The sequence below is a fragment of the Crinia signifera genome, chromosome 11 (genome assembly GCF_055691185.1).
Source record: "Crinia signifera chromosome 11, ASM5569118v1, whole genome shotgun sequence".
In the NCBI taxonomy this organism is placed as follows: Eukaryota; Metazoa; Chordata; class Amphibia; order Anura; family Myobatrachidae; genus Crinia; species Crinia signifera.
Genome location: NC_139227.1, coordinates 85,184,354 through 85,203,831, shown reverse-complemented (window position 1 = coordinate 85,203,831; position 19,478 = coordinate 85,184,354). Strand labels below are relative to the sequence as shown.

Below are 19,478 nucleotides of genomic sequence, written 5' to 3'. Positions count from 1 at the left end.
TTAACAATAGCCCCGCAGACCCCGCAGTAGCAGGGAGGCGCTGAGTAAGTGTGGGCACCAATGGTCTACAAGGCTATCAATGTGCTGCATTACTGGCGGGACAAGCCTGCCTTACCCCTCTGCTTGCCGTCGCCTTCGGTACCCGCAGATCTACTTGTCTGTGGTCCCGGCACTTCTCCTGGCTCCTGCTAATGAAAAATTGCTGGCACAAAATGTCCGCCCCCCTTACAGCAGACACTTTTTGATGGACACTGTAAGGGGCAGCCATTTTATGATGGTCATTTTCATTTGCAGGAGCCAGCCAGGAGGAGCGCAAGGACCGCAGACAAGTAGATCTGTGGGTCCCGGCGGCGACGGGGTAAGGCAGGGTTGGGGGGGATTTATTTTACTGCGGGCATTGCTGACATCTCTGGCGCGGGGGGGTCACATTTTATAGTTATGCCACTGTCCCGGGGGGACCCAGAAAATGGAAGGAGCGATACCTTATTGGAGCCTGCACGCAAATTAGAGACAGAGACCAGACTTGGAAACCCCTCCACTCTCTCACTGCACACCGGGCATCCTTCTCCTCCATACAGGTATCCCACAAACTAACAAATTGCTGATTTACACAGTTTGCCATGCTCTGTTGTGTAAACAACATGGCAGCAGTTATCTAACAGCAAAAGTAGGAATGGGGTTCCCTTTACTTATTCTACACCACATTGAGAACCAGTGCCTATCCTCTCTCATTACTCAAGTCCGCTGCAGGAGCAAGACTTATTTAAAAGCAGAAGGTGGCACTCGTTCCATGTGGACTACTTTGATATTCTAGATCTCTTTTCACACCAACACTGTCTATGGGAATCTATACCCTTCTATCTATGACACTCTCTCATTGGAAATACTGCGTGGTATCGTGCATTGCAATGTCAACATAACAACAAGGCAATTTTACCCGCAGTTTATCCAACAGCAGAAGTGTAACTACTTTATCTCTCTCTGACCCTATAGCACAGAGAAGGACTCTCTCATCCTGAGTCCAATGCATGTATGCAAGACTCAGTGACAGCAGCAGGTCCAATCTGACTCGCTAGAAGGTCAACATTGGGAGATGTGAATTGCTGCACAAACCTTTCTTGAACACTATTATGGTCAAATTAGCTACACGGAAATAGGTCTGGATATAGGTTAAAGTGTCCAATCCGACCCACCAAAAGTCAATACTTAAAGACCAAATCTACTAATCGTTTGGTATACAAACCTTTGTCATAACGTATAGTACAGAACTCATTTTGGATGCATGCAATTGATTGCAACAACTTATTGTACGGACTGTAGGTAACCACATCCTTACTGCTGAAAAAAACTTGACTGAGATATTATTGCAATGTTGAAGCTTTGAGTTGATGCTTTATATTTGCCGAAGGCAACCCAGTTTGGATGCATGCAATTTATTGCAACAACTTATTGTACAAACTGTAGATAACTATATCCTTATTGCTGGAAAACTTGACTGTGATATTATCATCTTTGAATTTTTGAATTGATACATGGTAGTTGCCGACGGCTTGGCAAACAATCTAACCCTCTCCTTGGTACAGGAGTGTGGGAGATATTGAATCAGTGATACAGTTTTCAAAGGTGGATTGTATGCAAAATTGTCTGCCTTGTTAAGACGCTCATGTCATGTTGTGCTGTCAGCAATCCTGAAACAGTGCGAAATCATCAGCTGGCAATCTGTTTTTGTATCTATGGACCATTTCCAGTAGACCAGTGCCTACAATTTACTGTGAGATTTAACTATACATCTTAAACACTCAGAGAAAAAGCGTTTACCTGATTGTCAGGGCTCTTTAACCTAGAAGTGTGAAAGATTGTGTGGAAAACTACCAATTAGAGCTTGAACGAATTAGGACATATGGTGTTTAAATAGTGTCATAGGAATCAGCCAGCAAATCTTGCTAGATAAATCTGACACAGGCTACTGAATTCAATAACATGTCGACATAACGCCAATTATATGTCGACATAAGGCCAATATCGTACCTAGTGCGCAAACAACAGTCTGTAGATTGTGTGTGAATGTGCATGTTTTCCGGATAACAATCTCTAAAACAGTGCCTAACTGTCAGTCCACAATTTGTTTGGGTCAGTGGACCAGCACCTATAACACACTGTGCACTTCAATTGCACATCTCAACAATTCAAGAAGAGGTATCTACCTGAATATCAGGACTCTCTAATCTGACAGTGTTTAAAACGATGTGTGAAAAATGACTAACTTAAAGCATGAAAGAATGATGATATATTTTGGATGACAACTGTGAAATAGAAACTGTTTAGCAAATTTCTGCAAGATAAACTTGATACAGGTTGTTGAATCCAAAACACATTAACTTTACGCTATCTTTCTATCAAGTGTGCAAACACCAGTCTAAGCAGGGAATTTTTTTCCCTACAAATTTCTATTAATACCCTTCAGACGATACCTAGCCAACACAGCGAGAAGCTTTTGCTAGGCACATCTAGATATACACTTTTTGTACTGTTATAGAACATAAGACTTGCATAGCATATTACTTAAAAGCTCACTGCAAAACTTATCTGTCTGTCTGTATTTGTCTTGTGTTATCTGTTGGACAACGTATGTCCGCCCTATATTAAAAAATCAGAAATAAAAGTTATATTTTAAATCATAATCAAAAAATAAAGAGTGCCCCACAAAAAGAGTCCACTTTCCCCTCTTCCCACTGTACCAAAATATCGGACTCAGGGGAGCACCACCAACACACAAAGACCCCCTATCCCGTAAGGGACAACATGTCTACAAAAAGTTGGTCACAGGCAACTCAGGCCCAACCCCACCAGAGTGGTGAAAGGGGTCTCTTCTGACCCAATTCACACTTGGTGAGTAGGACCTTGTGCGGCCCCCAAACCCCCCTTCTCCATACTGTTCAAGCACCAAGCATTATTTTCCATGGGTGCAGGGCTGCAGATCACTTTATACTGTACTTTAAATTCACTATGATCGAACAGTAACTATGAATATTAACATAATTAAATATTAGCTTTTCACTATGCTATTTCAGTGTCTGGGAAGTCTGCAGCCAATTAAATTCACTGAGTGTCATTACAGTATATAACTGCAGGTGATCATCTCCTGCCTCAGTGGCTGTCTTGGCTTAGTAGGTTTGACAATGGTTGACATGACCTTTCCATGAATTTTGGTCCACAAAGGACACAAGGGGCCACATGTTATAGGGTGAGTTTCAGAAAGTGAGAGATTTTGGGAGAGTTTTCCCATGATTTTTAAAGCAGCAATCAATTACATGGCAAAATCAACCTGGCTTTGCAGTGTAATTGATTGCCGCTTTAAAAAAAGGGGGAAAACTCTCCCAAAATCTCTCACTTTCTGAATCTCTCACCCTATTACATTTGGCCCCCGGTGTACACTTTTGACAAATACTGTAAAGTAGAAATCTGCTCTGTTATCAATTTCATGCTGGATATGTTTTACATTGTAAGGGTTATTTCAATACACACTGCACAGATGCTCTCCACAATGATGCAGGGAATGATGCTCTCCACAGTAATCTAGATAAAATGATTGCAATTTTAACTTTGTATTATTGTGTGTAATATAGATTTTGTTAGATTACAGCGTCTGGGAGATTTACCAGTAATTATAAGAGCATATTAATTGCTCACTTAATGTAAGTGGTATAATTAACCACAATCAAAGAATAATAATTCCTTTTGTATAAGGTAATGTATAAAGCTGTAACAGGTTGCAAATATTCACATTAAGAAGAGAAATCATGTGTAATATAAAAGATATATATTTAATAATAAACAATTACAATTCCCACACAGACAAACACTGAATAGCGCTGTTAATTAAAATAATTGAAAACATGTATTATTGTCAAATACACTGTATAGAATTTGGTTTAGGAATATATAATTAGTACTGGCTAAATAACCATAGAAATGTCCTTGAATCAGTAGTACTACTGCGAATAGCATTGACGCTCTTTCCCCCCACTCCTGTCATTTTATAAAGACAGCCTGCACGAAAACCGCTCAGCAAGCCCAGTTTTACCAATATACAGTACACATCGCCATACATCCAGGCAGCGAGTCCTGTGCACGGACCCGCCAACCAGGCTAATTACAGCCTCACTTCCTCACGAAAGCATCCGGGCTACACTGAGCCTGGTTTCACACACTCCGGCTCCTGCCGGACTGCGAAAACCTGTACGGCCAGGAAGCCGTGCAGCACACACTAGTTTATCATGGAGGGATGGCCACAGCCCGGCAGCCATCCCTTCCAGTGGCGGGATCTGGCTGCAACCGTGCGGCAGGGCCATGGCTGTCCCGCGTGAATGGATACAATAGTGTCCATTCACAACTACTGAGTGCGGCACGGCTTCCTGGCCGTGCGGGATTTCGCCATCCGGCAGGAGCCGGAGTGTGTGAAACCAGCCTTAGGCCCCTTATACCCGCTCCGGCTCCTGCCAGGCGGCGAAACCCTGCACGACCAAAAGCTGTGCTGTACACAGAAGTTAATAATGGACAGGAGTGTGTCCATTCACATGGGATGGCCATGGCCCGACCACCCGGTTGCAGCCGGATGTCCCCACTGGAATGGATGGCTGCTGGGCTGTGGCCATCCCCTCCATTCTAAACTGTGTGCGGCACAGCTTCTTGGCTGTGCGGGGTTTGGGCTATTTAACACGCTCCGGCTCCTGCCGGGCGGCGAAATCCCGCACGGCGAAAAGCCGTGCCGCACACTGTAGTTAATAATGGACACAATTGTGTCCATTCACACGAGACGGCCACGGCCCGGTCGCCTGGTTGCAGCCGGATCCCACCACTGGAAGGGACGGCTGTGGCCATCCCCTTCATTGTAAACTACAGTGTGCGGCACGGCTTCCTAGCCGTGCAGGATTTCGCCGTCCGGCAGGAGCCGGAGCGCGTGAAAGGGGACTTAACCATCAGTCGGTCCATTCCTTCTCACTCTCCCGCAGCCAGTGGTTAGAGCGTTCAGAAGTCCACCCAGCACTTGCAGCAACCCGGTCTTCATCTGCTGTTCATACTACGGGCGCAACATACCATGGCCACTCTGTACAGCTGCCTGGCACAGAACAGCTCTGCCTTCCACAATCTGAATTACCCAACCAGTACCCAACCAGCGGAGAGTGCAGTATATCTGTCAAAGACAATTTTAACATATTTTTTCATCAATGTCTATTTTTATATTTTTATTTTTATCATCAAATTTCTAAATTTTTATTGAATTAATTGCCGGGACGCCGGCCACAGCATCGAAGTAGTACTACTGATTCAAGAACATTTCTATGGTTATTTAGCCAGTACTAATTGTATATTCCTAAACCAAATTCTATACAGTGTATTTGACAATCATACATGTTTTCAATTATTTTAATTAACAGCGCTATTCAGTGTTTGTCTGCGTGGGAATTGTAATTGTTTATTATTTTGGTACTTGTTTCCTAGAACGGCCACACCAATGTTGATCGGGTCGGTCGCATCGCATCGATCGCATGCGATGCGACCAAATCGCATGCGATGCGACCGACGCGATTGAAATGTGAATAGGGTCCCTGGGACCCTATTTTACATTGGATTCAATGTAAAAGTCTCCCTAGACCCCAATTTTAACCCCCTCAATGGCACCCCACGATTGACGCCAACCCGAAGCGTGGCGAGCGTAGCGAGCCCGCGAGGGGCGGCAGTACGCGTCCTCCGACCTTTTCATTCCCCTACTATCCACGTCGGCGTGGAGTTGAGAATATAAAGTGTGGCGAGCGCAACGAGCCACTGAGCCCGAAGCGTGGCAAGCGCAGCGAGCCCCGCGAGGGGACGCATATAATTTCACAGGTATACGCGTCTGCTCGCCACGCTTTGGGCTCGGTGGCTCGCTGCGCTTGCCACGCTTCGGGCTCAGTGGCTCGTTGCGCTCGCCACACTTTATATTCTCAACTCCACGCCGACGTGGATAGTAGGGGAATGAAAAGGTCGGAGGACGCGTACCGCCGCGCCTTGCCACACTTCGGGTTGGCGTCAATCATGGGGTGACATTCACAATGGGGGGGGGGGGGGCATATACAATGAGAAATGGGCCATTTTGGCCCATTTCCCATTTTTTTCCCGATTACAATGTCAAAAATATTTTAACATTGAACCCTATGGCAAAATCGGGTGCATCGCGTCGGTCGCGTCGCGTGCCATGTTAATGCTCCCGACCGACGCGATGGACCCGATTTTGCCTTTGCCGGCAAAATGGACCTGATTTCAAAGGAAATCGGGTCCATCGGGGGTAATCGTGTACCTTAAGTTAAGGTACACGATTACCCCCGATGGTGGCCATTCTAGGAAACAAGTACCATTATTATTTTTATTTTATTTTTAATTATCTGTTTATTGAATTTTCAACAATAAAGAAAGAAATGTATTTTCCACAGAAAAATATATGCATAGAGTTTTTCATTACTTACATATAGCAAACTGACATCAGCAAACAGAATGATTCGTTCATTTACAAAATCAATATCAAAATCAAAATCCAACAATATCCATATACCCATCCTTAGAATGTGATAATGTATCATAGGTACTGGTATATATAAGAGAGTGTCCAAGTACCTTATTGCATGATATGAGACTGAGGGGAAAGATGTGTCAAATAAGGTAGGTCTTCTCAAATGAAGAATACCTTCTAAGTGAAAGTATTTCCACAAGGGGCTCACAACCCATGAGAACAATAATATTATAGTAATTGTCAGTATAGAAATTCTACACATATATCTAATATTCTACACAATCTAGTAAAATATGGAACATAGACAAAGATCATGGGTCTAATGAATGTGGTGTCTGAGGCCGAAAGTGTTTATGAATTGTAGATTGATCTCTCTGTCTTGTCAAAGACTTGCATTATAGAATCTTGAACCGGGATGTCCAAGTCGGCGATGAAGGGGGCCCACTTTTTATAGAAAGAGGTGAGATTAGAACGTGAGGGGGATAGGGCACTTTTCCTGTAATATAGTAATTGAAGAAGTTTCTGTTGAACCTCTGAGAGAGAAAGCCATGTATGGGATAGCCAGTATGTTAATATGATCTTTTTTGCCACTGTTACTATGAGAGTTACAAATTGGGATATTTGATATTTACATGGGCCTAGATTCCAGTTAGTGAAATCTGCTAAAATGCAAGCCGCTGGGTCAGGGATGATAGAAATATGAAGTAAACATTTAAAGGTAATTTATGATTTTACACCAGAATTGGCATATATAGGGGCAGTCCCATATACAGTACAAGCAGGCTGATGCACAGTGGCATTTTGGACACTCGACCGAGAGGGACGAGTCGAAATGTGCATATTGGGCAGGAGAGACATATGCACTGTGAAGCGTTTTTAGATGTACCTCCTGAAGGTATGAAGATTGGAGTGTCTTCATAGAGGACATGAATTGGGAATGCATTTGAGACAGAAAGGATGGGGTGTAACGTCTCTACTCCACTGATCTCTCACAACAGTCCAGCGTCTCTCAGAGGTTCTGTCTAACAGTAATGAATATTGCATGGATAAACAATAAACTCTGGTTGCACATAAGTTTAACATTAGCTGTAAAGGGTCTCGGTTTGGGTTGTAGTATAAGAGAGAGAACTGCCGGTCAGAGAAGAAAGGTAATGTCTAGCTTAAAGGTACATTAAAATTAATTTGTTTTTGTACCGTTCCACAGAAATGATGTGATTGCTTTCCATACAATCCCTAGGTCGCGAGGGGTCAATTTGAGTGGTAATTTTTGAATGATGTCAAATATTTTTGGAAATATGATACTTTGAATAACTGCTTTTCATCCCAGAAGGGAGAGTGGGAGAGATTTCCAACCTTCCATTAAAGCAATTATCTTCAAGGTAACTGGGGAGAAGTTAAGAGAGTATAGGTGATTTAGCTGAGCAGGTATTTGGATACCCAGGTATTTAATGAATATATTAGCAAGGCGAAAAGGAGATGAGGCTAAGAAGGAAGAGGTTGTGGCACTGGGAGAGTGGACGGATAATAATTCTGATTTGGCCACATTGATACGGTGGCCTGCGGTGGAGCCAAAGGATGATATCAAATCTAGTATAATTGGGATGGATTGGGAGGGATTAGAGATGAACAGGAGCATATCATCGGTAAATAGGGATAGTTTCAAGGTGATGGGGCCTATTTGGATACCTGTGAAAAGGTTAGTGGATCTAAGTGCCAATGCAAGTGGCTCCAGGGCGAGGGCAAAAAGAAGGGGGGACAATGGGCAACCCTGTCTGGTGCCTTTTAAATTTCGAATGGGTCAGATAAGAGGCCATTGCAGGAGATTTGTGTGAAAGAGTGATGGTATAGACATTTAATGAGGTCAATAAATTGGGGAGGAAAGGTATGGAAGTACATTAGGCATTGACAGAGGCCAATTTGAGTAAGAAGGAGTACAGGTGTTCCCATTCAATAAGGTCGAAGGCCTTCTGCATCCAATGATAAAAGTATATTTAAAGAAGACTCATTGGATTTGGAGGCAGAGATGGCCGAAAGGACCCGTCAAATGTTTGTTTCAGAGTGGCGACCTGTAATAAACCTCGACTAGTCTGGGTGTATCAGTGATGGCATAAGAGTTTTCAATCGGTCTGCTAGAATTTTCGTAAGAAATTTATATCTAGGTTAAGTAGGGAGATAGGGGGGTAAGAGCATGGTAAGGACAGGTCTCTTCTGGGTTTAGGTAGAACTTTAAGGGTGGCATTGTTAAAGTGTGGAGGAATGGTCAGAGAGGATATAATGAAGTTAAGAGCTTTAACTAGGGTGGGGCCTACCTGTGGGAGTAGTATTTTGAAAAAATCTGCGCTTAGACCATCTGGGCCAGGGGCTTTGTCTATTTGGAGTGCTGAATAGTCTGTTCTATTTCCTGAAGTGATATTGGGGCTACAATGGAACTGGCATTCATGGGGGATAGTTTAAACATAGAAACATAGAATTTGACGGCAGATAAGAACCACTTGGCCCATCTAGTCTGCCCCTTTTTTTAAACATGTTACCTCAAACCATATTTGATCCTTATTTTTTTGTAAGGATATCAATATGCTTATCCCAAGCATGTTTAAATTGTACTACTGTATTTGCGTCTACCACCTCTGTTGGGAGGCTATTCCACTTATCTACTACTCTTTCTGTGAAAAAATTCTTCCTCACATTTCCCCTGAATCTTCCTCCCTCTAGTTTCAGTGCATGTCCTCGTGTTCTGTTGCTCCTCTTCCTGTGAAGAATGTCTCCCACCTGTACCTTGTTAAAGCCCTTGATATATTTGAAAGTTTCTATCATGTCCCCCCTTTCCCTTCTCTGCTCTAAAGTATACATATTAAGATCTTTTAGTCTTTCCTGGTACGTTTTGTGATGTAGGCCATGCACCATTTTAGTTGCTCTTCTTTGTACAGTCTCTAATGTATTTATATCCTTCTGGAGATATGGCCTCCAGAACTGAACACAATACTCTAGGTGAGGTCGTACCAATGACCTATACAGTGGCATTATTACTTCTTTCTTTCTACTGCTGATACCTCTCCCTATGCAACCAAGCATCTGACTTGCCTTCTTCATTGCTTTGTTACATTGCCAACCTGCTTTTAAGTCCCCTGAAATAGTGACACCTAGATCCCTCTCTTCCTCAGTAGTTTCCATTATAGTGCCATTTATACTATATTGAGTCTTTGGATTTCTGAGACCCAAGTGCATGATTTTGCATTTTTTGGCATTAAACTGTAGTTGCCATTCTCTTGACCATTTCTCTAATCTGCCTAGATCCTCAATCATTTGTTTTACCCCTCCTGGTGTGTCTACCCTGTTGCATACCTATGTGTCATCTGCAAAAAGGCACATTTTACCCTCAATTCCATTTGCAATATCACCAATAAAGATATTAAAAAGCACCGGTCCAAGTACAGATCCCTGGGGTACTCCACTTGTAACCTTTCCCTCCTTTGACTGTAAGGCATGTGATAGTATCCCAGATGTTATCGTCAATGCGGAGGTTTGAAATCAGAGGTGATCGGTTCAAGGGAGGTTGGGGAATAAGGTTCCATAGAACTGACGTAGGACGTCAGCTATTTCAATGTCGGACGTAGTGATGGTGCCTGAAGTTGTACGGAGGCAATGTACCATCATTGGAGGGTGGGTACCTTTCAAGAGATTGGAAAGGAGTTTTTCAGTTTTGATTCCAAATCTGTGGAAATGGTAGTTCACCTAGAATAAATGTCTGTCAACCAAAGATGCCATGTATTCCTCAAATTGGGTTTTTGCCTGAATATAGGGGATTTTTGTATTGGGAGTTCATTTATATTGTTGGACAGTAGAAGTCAAAGTGGATTGAAGTGATAAGTATTGGGTTGCGAACTTGCGTTTGGAGTGAGTGACGAAGGAGACAATGGCACCCCTGAGTGTCTTGGCAGTCATCCAATATAACATTGGGTCTGAGTCAAGGTGTGCTTTGTTATGGAGTGCGGTCTTCCCAAGCAGACTCCAAACAAGCTAAAAAATCAGGTCATTTGGCTAAGTAAGAGGGGAATCTCCATGTTTTATGTGCTTGTGTTGTGTCACCCATAGATAACGATGTTGTAATTAGAGTGTGGTCAGAGATGGTTATAGGCTCAATCGTAGAATCAGAGATGGAAGGGAAGAGTTAGCGGGAGGTTAGAAAGTAATCAATTCTTGATAGGGTGGAGTGGGCCGCAGATAGTCATGTGTAGTCTTTTGCTGTGGGATGGTGAGTGCACCAAATATCTATGAGTTGTAGTTGTTCATCAAATAGGGGTACTCCTAACCAGGGTAGAGAGTTACAGTAGCTGAGGGTGCGGTGGTCGAGCGGTCTAACATTATAGACGAGATCGAGTTAAAGTCACCCCATGAGGGGAATATCAAGGAACATGGTGAAAGCTGTTAGGGATTGGAAGAATTTTTTGGAGTATATGTTAGGGGTGTATACGTTGCCTTGGAGGATGGGTTTTCCTTTTATTTTGATATGGGTCACTACATACCGGCCTTCAGGGTCTGTAAGTGTAGTAAGCACTTCATGGGGAATAGAGCATTTAATAAGGATGACCACACCTCAGGCTTTGGAGATAAAGGGACTATAGGCCAATACGGACCAGCCTAACATTGCCAATTTAGTTATTTCAGTGGAAATGAGGTGGGTTTCTTGGAGAAGGGCTATATCCAAATGGTGTTTATTGAGATAGATGAGTACCTATCTTCTCTTAGCTGGGGAGTTGAAGCCTCCCAAATTCCAGGATCCGATCTTCATGTCAGACATCGATGGAGAAGGAGGATGAAGATTCTCAACTCTCTATGTGAAAAATATAAAGGGGAAGGAGGGAGTGAAAGGAGGATATAAGGGGTACACAAACATATAGATAAGACACAAACACATAACAAATAAAGAACACAACCAATTCTAAAGCGTGGCATTTGAAAGGTAATAACAATGGTGTTAAGATAACCACTCTTAGGGAAATGCCAACTTCTGGTAATACAGTCAACTAAGTGTAAAGAGATATTTTCGCTATGCATAAATCAGGAAAAAAGGAAGGGATGGGGGGTAAGTAGTGTAAACCAACTTGAGGTAAATTGTCACATCTGGGAGAGGCTATCTTGTAGGTAGCGTAAGTCCAGCAAAATAGTCATACAGACTTGTGTAGCACAGATCGTCTTCAGGTATCGGTAAGTTCAGCGGGATGAGTAAAGATGTATATGAGACACGTGGACTGGGGTAGAGGTGAGAGAATGGATTGTCCAGAGTAGATTTAATAACATCCTGTAGACAATGTCAATTAGCAGCAGGGACCAGGGCATGATAAATTATGGAGCAGTGGGTGGGTTCAGGTCACTGATGTCTTCGGGGGAGCCTGACCCAATTTACATAGGGATAAGCTTCGGCATCTCTTGGGGATAAAAGGGACTCTGTGGGAATAACCGTCATATATACGAAGATGGGCTGGATAAAACAAGCCAAATATGTGACCCTCTGAGACTAGTTTCGAGCAGATATGGCCCTAGTTAGCTGGAATAAAAATAGCTTGGTGCCTTCCCAATTAAAATCCTTAATCCGTCTGGAGGTCGACCAAAATGCCATTTTGTGCAAATAGTTAAGACACCTGAACAAGATGACACAGGGTCTGGGTTTATTCGGGGTGGGTGCGGGTCCTACCCGGTGTGCCCATTCAATTACTAGATCTTGGCATTCCTGGGTGATTCCCATTAAGTCAGGGAGTGTATTTCAGACAAAATGCGCCAGGGCCTGGCCTTTGATGGATTCTGGTAACCCCACAAGTCTAATGTTTTTTTCTACTTGAACGATTTTCTATGTCGTCTAATTTATTCCAAATCTGGTAATTATCTGAAGCGAGCTCCTTAGCACTTTGCCTTAAATCAGAGACATCATGTAGCGCAGTACCAAGTTGGTTTTCAGCTACATACACCCTGTGGATTAAGGATTTTAGCTGGGCTTTTATATCAGAAACAGTTTGTGTTAGCAGGAGATTTTATGGCTTCCACCACTTCCCCATATGTGACTGGGGCACCTGGTTCTCGTCATACCTGGTGGGAAGCCTCTGAAGGTTCAGCAGCCTTCTTATGTGCTGGGGTGCCTGCGCCAGTACCATGGTCAACGCCATATTGTCTGGTGAACGGCGTAATGGCGGATGTGATGAATTTATCCATCAGGTGCGAGGGTCTCTCCTGGGGTGAGTAGGGGCTGGGTATAGCCTTTTAAAGGTTCCATTCACAGTAGGGCTGGCGGAGCTCTAATGTGAATGTTGGCAACCAGTTACAACTTTATATATGACTTTAAACAAAAGGAATTATTATTCTTTGGTTGTGGTTAATTATACCGTATAGGCGAACCTTTGGCAATATCTGCTGATTAAGGCCCTGTACACTAATGAATAACCTATTCACGACTGTGTACTAATTTTTTATAATCTTTTCTACATGTCACTAGTATCCTATTATTATTTTTAATAACCACATACAGTACATGAGCAGACAAGAATAAAGAAATATTATTAATAAAAAGCCAATCCATGGGTCATAATTCCCAGACAAATATACAGTAGGTTAACCACTTCGGTGGTATGCCCTGAAATATTCCAGGCTGAGCTGCTCTGCAGGAGCAGGCTCTCCCTGAAAATGTCCAGGCATACCACCAATAAGGAGGTGCGCACCCGTTGTGCCTCCAGCTGTGCACCACTGGTGCACCCCCACTAGATGCAACCCCCCCTGCCAGTTCTCCACCTCCAGCCAATCACCACCTCGGTGATCATACACCAGATTGCCAGGGCTCCCCTGCCGCTTCACCTGCCCCCACCCTCACCACCATTTGCAGCAGTGACCAGATGGCAGGCTCTGCTCGGGAGCTACTCTGAGGTTCAGGCGCCCATACACATAACATTCTGTGGTGAGTATTTCTGGGGCAGGACAAACCTGCCCTGGTAGGTTTGCCCTGCCCCAGGAAAACCCACCTCTCAAGGGGTCAAAGAACATTTTTACATAAGCAAATATGCAACCTCTTCATTTTTGTTGGATATCCATTGAAGAAATCTTCAACAAAAGAGTATCTAAAGTGCATTTTTGAGATGAAGTGCACTTTTAGAGACGAGTGCTGTAGACTCTGACCTTATACGGTACCACAATCTACTGTATCTCTGGAAAAATGGTGTTGTGCCACATTTCTGAGGACACTTTTTTCATTGTGCTTTACAAATCACTGGTGGCCATTTTCCCAGTAATATTTGCAGCTCTGTACCTGGCGCTGGATGAACAGAGAGGTATAATTAAATGCGTTCAGGGTGCGCAGTGTTTGGGCCTTCTTGGACCCAGGTTATCATGTTCACCGCACATTTTGCATCAATTAGATACACCACTCATGCACAGCAGATATCGCTTTCAAATTTATTTTCTATTGTTAAAAGTTAATAGTAGAGATGTGCTATTTGTGTCTTTTGAAATTTGAACCCACCTGAATTTTGAAGATCCACACAAAATCGAGTCCCGGTTTGGATCTTCCCCTTGCGTAGAATTTGGATTATAAATCTGAATTTTGGGTTTTGGATTTCAAAAAATAACATAATTGTTGCTGTTTTTAGACATTCCAATAAATCCAGGAACTTAGATACAGTTTTAAATCACTTGTTTCAAATCACTGGGTTTGCAAAAAAAAAAAAAAAGAAACCAAAACACAACATTGAAATCAGAACCAAAACCAAAATATGAGGTGATACGGTCACTAGGTCTCCAGTAATAAGGTCATCAAGTATTAGGTCAACATGCATGAAGGTCAACATGACTGAAGGTCGACATGGGTTAAAGCAATCACAATATAGAGTATTTGATTTTATTTTATCACAGAAATATCAAGAAAATTAAGATCTGTAAAGTAATTCTTGGAAATTAGTGAATAAAATAAAATGTTTTTTTTTGAGTCAGTGTGTCTGCAATTGGCTGGCCTGGATTACGAACCTAATAGAACCAGAACTGGATATGTTGAAGGGCCTATTATAAAAAGTGGAGGAGGTGATGCCAATGCCATGTAGACATATAGAACCCAAACACTATACACCTCAATGTCTCCCTAATGATACATGCAATTTAAAAACTTGATGGTTGGTCAAACATGTGGCCAGCTGGAGTCAGTCTGGTGATCACCATGCAGTCAAGATGATGAGTCTATTCTTATGTGGATGCCGGAAGCTGAAGCTCCATCCCCCCATTGTTAATCTGGCCCTGGCAATTGGCTTCCAGGATGAAAGATTGACAGTCGTTAGTTTGAGAGCACAAGGTCAACATTCATTTGCTCAACAGGTACAAAAAGTCGACAGATGAAATGTCAATAGTGCTTCAGATCGACAGGTTCAAAGGTCAACAGGTTCAAAAGGTTTTTGCTATTTTGTCACAAATGTTTTATTTACTACCTACTGCAAAAGTGTTGACTATTTTCATTTTGACCTTTTGAACCTGTCAAACCTTTTCTACCTATCGGCCTTAACCCTTTGAGTGCCAAGGGAAATTGTCCAAATAGGGGTAAAAAATGCCAAGCAAACATTTAATTCTTCACAATGACCTGTGTACCTTTATATAGGGAATATAATATTTTTTTACATAACATTTTTTATTCGAATTGATATACGCTGGCATTTTTAGCAGATATTTTGTGTATCTCACCCAGAAATGTTGGCACTCAAAGGGTTAAGCACTGTTGACCTATCATAACTGTAGACCTAATGCATGCCGATCACATCACTTTCTTCATAGACATTATTGATCAATTAAATCCAAACCCCTGTAAATAATAAGGTGTTGAGGCTTTGTAGAATGAGCGCTGCATAATTCTCTTTAGATTTACTTGTTGATATATATACAATATACTGTGGGGGGTATGCAATCTGGGATCACGGCTGTCGATCCCCGCAGACAGCCGTGATCCTGGCCCGTTTTCAGTCAGATTGACCGCATAACGACCGACGGGAGTCAATGTCCCGCCTGTCGATAGGTGCAAAGGGGGCGTGGCCACAAAAACGGCCGTGGATTGTCGATCAGCGGCCCGCATAATGACAATCCACCGCTGTTATCCGCAGAACGACAGCTTCTGAAGTCGGGCCGGTTCTGCCGCGATCCCGCATCAATGCTGTCGTTAATGACAGCATTGAATAGGGAGCCGCCGCTATTTCCCACTTCGGAAATAGCGGCGGCACATTGCATACCCCCCTGTAAATGGAATAATTCAGATCTTTATAGTAAATAAAAACAACAATAACTGTGAAATTTTTCCTTTATATTCAGAAAAATTCTGTGTACACCAACTGCATGAATGTCACTTGTTCTGGGCTGATGGAAGTGATAGAAGTAAAATGTGAAACCCCTGCAAACGTCGTCTGTGATAGTGGGGTACCACTCTTAAAAGTTTATGATTCTAATGGATGCTGTTTTAAATATGTGTGTGCACGTGAGTATGTCCATACAAATCAGAGACATGTAATTATGTTTCCATACCTGTTGAATAGCCGTTTCCTGCAATGCATCGTATATGGTTTATTTACTTTTGGTAAAATACTGTAATTAAACCTTTGTCAATATTTTAAAACATGATAAAAATGCAAAACCGTAAATACTTATATTAATATTAATACGTAATAAATAATAATGGGGCAGATGTATTAAGCCTAGTACAGTGATAAAGCGGTGATAAAGTGAATGGTGATAACGCACCAGCCAACCAGCTATGTTGGAAAAATGTCAGTTGGGCGCATTATCACCTTCCACTTTATCACCGGTTTATCCCCATTTAATAACTTTACCGGGCTTAATACATCTGCTTCAAGGTCAAAATGAAAATAGTCAACAAAAGTACCTAAAACATTCACACAAGGCATATCATACATCTGAAACAGTAATGACGACGTGTGTTAGCTGGTAACTGGATTTTAGTGAACAATAAAGAAGAAAAAAACAATGAACAATGTTCAATAATATCAAATAACAAGTCCAAGAAACCATAAAAACAGTCATTCTTCACTTTCAGCATTCCCTTCAAATGCAGCTGATGTTGACGCAGCTGCATCTGCATTTGTGTCGGATGATTTGTCGGCCATTGGGACTAGAGTTAGTGCTTGTAAAATTGCGCCAAATAAACTCCTGCAGGTAGGAGTCAAGGTATTGATGCGCAGTGCCTCTCTGTCTCTTATTCCTCCACTTGCATGACCCCCAGAGCCTTTCAATGTTTTGGGTATGAACCCCAGTGTCTGGGTCCACAAAATTGTAGCGGTGGTTGATGCACGCATGATGGTCCGCGCCTGCTCAAGTTGTTGAGTGTTGTACGTGCATCAACAGTCTGAGTATATGGTGGTACCCGGTTCAATATGCTTCTGGATGGCGGACATCAGTATGCTGGCATCACGGCTGGCCACTGGTGTTATGAAAAATTCACCTGTCTCATGGGATATGCCATCAAACATCCTCTTCTGAGGCAGGACGCATCCAACATGATTTTTTCGCTGGACAAATAAACTTTCATCCACCTCAACAATATTGCCAGCCCAGCCAATCCGGCATTGGGGCTGCGACATCAAATCGAGTTTACACGCCTCCCGCATAAGGTTGTTTTAAATCACTGCATTTTTTTGGGAAATCATGAGGTGGCTCTTACAAAATTTAATGCTTGTCCACTCCTCGCCCCAAGAAAAAATGAAGCGCAGAAGGGTCATAAATGTCAGGTGACATCCGTGAAACCATTGTGCAGACCGCACACTGACCTTCTTGCCACAGCATCTTATGTGGCAACGCCACATCCTCTCCTTTACATTAAGCCTCATAGGATGACTGTTGACACAGGTCTGTGTCTCTGGCAGCAAGTGATGGCGTTGGAAAAACTCCACCGACTCCTCCTCCGTTTGCGGCAAGTTAAAGATGGTTAATGCTTTGGCAGCCATAACTAACACAATGAAATTAGTGGTGACAGAATGCTGATTGACTATGCTAACTGCGTAACGCTGACTGACTACGCTAACTACGTAAGCTCCAGCTAGTCGTACTGCGGTACGCTGATTCTGACAGTGACGCTGACTACGCTAACTATGCTGGCCGCAGGAACACTACGCAGATTTTGACAGGGACGCTAGATTGACTACGCTAACTACTTAAGCGGCCGCGTGAACACTACGCTGATTCTGCCAGGGACGCTTGATTGACTATGCTAACTACTTAAGCGGCTGTGGGAACACGCTCTATTGACTACGCTAACTACTTAAGCGGCCTCATGAACACTACGCTGATTCTGCCAGGGACGCTTGATTGACTACGCTAACTACTTAAGCGGCCTCATGAACACTATGCTGATTCTGCCAGGGACGCTGACTACGCTAACTACGCTGCCTGCAGGAACATTACGCTGATTCTGACAGGGACGCTACGCTGACTATATAACTGCCACCGTGAAACTACACAAGTACCAGTGCTATTTTCTGACCAACCGTTATGGTTGTGGTTATATCACTACCATTACAAACAATAAAACACCACCACCTATTGGCCCACCTACAGATGGATCCCCTCTCATTTAGCGCCAGCACCAGCCAGAATGTCCCCGCTGGTGAGCGCTGGCTGAGAGGAACTCCATCAGACTGGGATGCACGAGCATCTGACACGAATGCGCTTCCCAGTCACTCGGTGTCTCAGAGGCAGAAACCCTGCCTGTCTCTGCTTCAGGGAGACGGGCAGGGTTAGAGGGGGTGTAGGGAGGTGGTGGGGATTGGCTAACTGCGACGGGGAGGTGGCGGACGGCAGCGGGGAGCTCCATCGGAATTGGGTACAAAGTAATAGATGGTAAAAAGGGTATTCCAATCTACTTGCCAATAGTTAAATTGTGTTTTATTCTATTTTTTTTAATACGTATGAATTGCATACCATTTTCTTTTACTTCTAAAGCTGGATACACAGTATAATGGTGTGTGCACATGGTGTGGTAGTCTAGCTATTCTATCCCAAGCCTAAACACATGCATTGAATTTTGACTATATAGTACAGATATGTACTATATTGGCATTGCTGCATTGCCTATTTGGCTAATCGATTTGAGCTGAAAGGGAGTGGGCATCGGCATCAAAATGGGATCGAAAGCTTGAAAACATGTTTGATCCAGATTCAATTTTTACTATATAGTCAAAATCAAATGGCAAATTGTACCATGTGTACACACCATAAATTTATATTTGTAATCTGGCTGGTTGGAACAAAAATCTGGTAATGTCTGGGAACAAATTACAAGGAAACATTTGCTCCCAAAAGCTAGAAAATGTACAAAAACAGTCATTTGCATAAATTGGTTAAATCAAAAGGATTTAACCAATTTGTTTGAATGACCATTTCTGTCTGTTTTCAATGTTTGGGAGCAAATGGTCAATTTTCTCCCAGAAATGACAACATTTGTATTCCAAACAGTCAGATTGGAAAGATAATCTTATACAGGTTGAGTATCCCGTATCTGTATATCCAAAAACCGATATATTCCAAATACACCCCCCCCGCCCCCGCCCCTTTTTTCATACTTACCACATCTCCAGGCATCTACAGCGGGCTTCAGGATCCTCTTCAGCGGCATCTCTGGTTCCAGGGGTGTAATGCGCGAGTGCTTGGGCACGCTGGTGACGTCACCGGTACCCTTGCAAACTCACACAATGCACCACTGGGACCGCTGAATTTCGCCGAGAGTGTAATTCTCAAACAGAACTGCTTTCTCCAGTGATTGTCTCCATGTTTCACTTTTTGCATTTGTTTTTTTTTATGGGTGTCAAAAAATCTGAATTATTTTTTTTTCTGTGAAGGGGCATGCTTCATGTGCTTGCAGCACATGCGTATATATTACATAATTTTTTTTTTTTTTATTTGTACACATTTT

The 19,478-nt window shown here is 42.9% G+C and overlaps 1 protein-coding gene across 1 annotated transcript in view; it reads left to right on the top strand.

Annotated features, from left to right (window-relative positions):
- The window catches only part of LOC146045090 (intestinal mucin-like protein), a 111,672-nt gene that overhangs the window by 46,229 nt on the left and 45,965 nt on the right, over positions 1-19,478 (top strand). Inside the window, exon 3 of the mRNA XM_083163773.1 lies at positions 15,869-16,031. Within this exon, the coding sequence (XP_083019899.1) occupies positions 15,869-16,031 (163 nt within the window). The remainder of the gene's footprint in view (positions 1-15,868; positions 16,032-19,478) is intronic.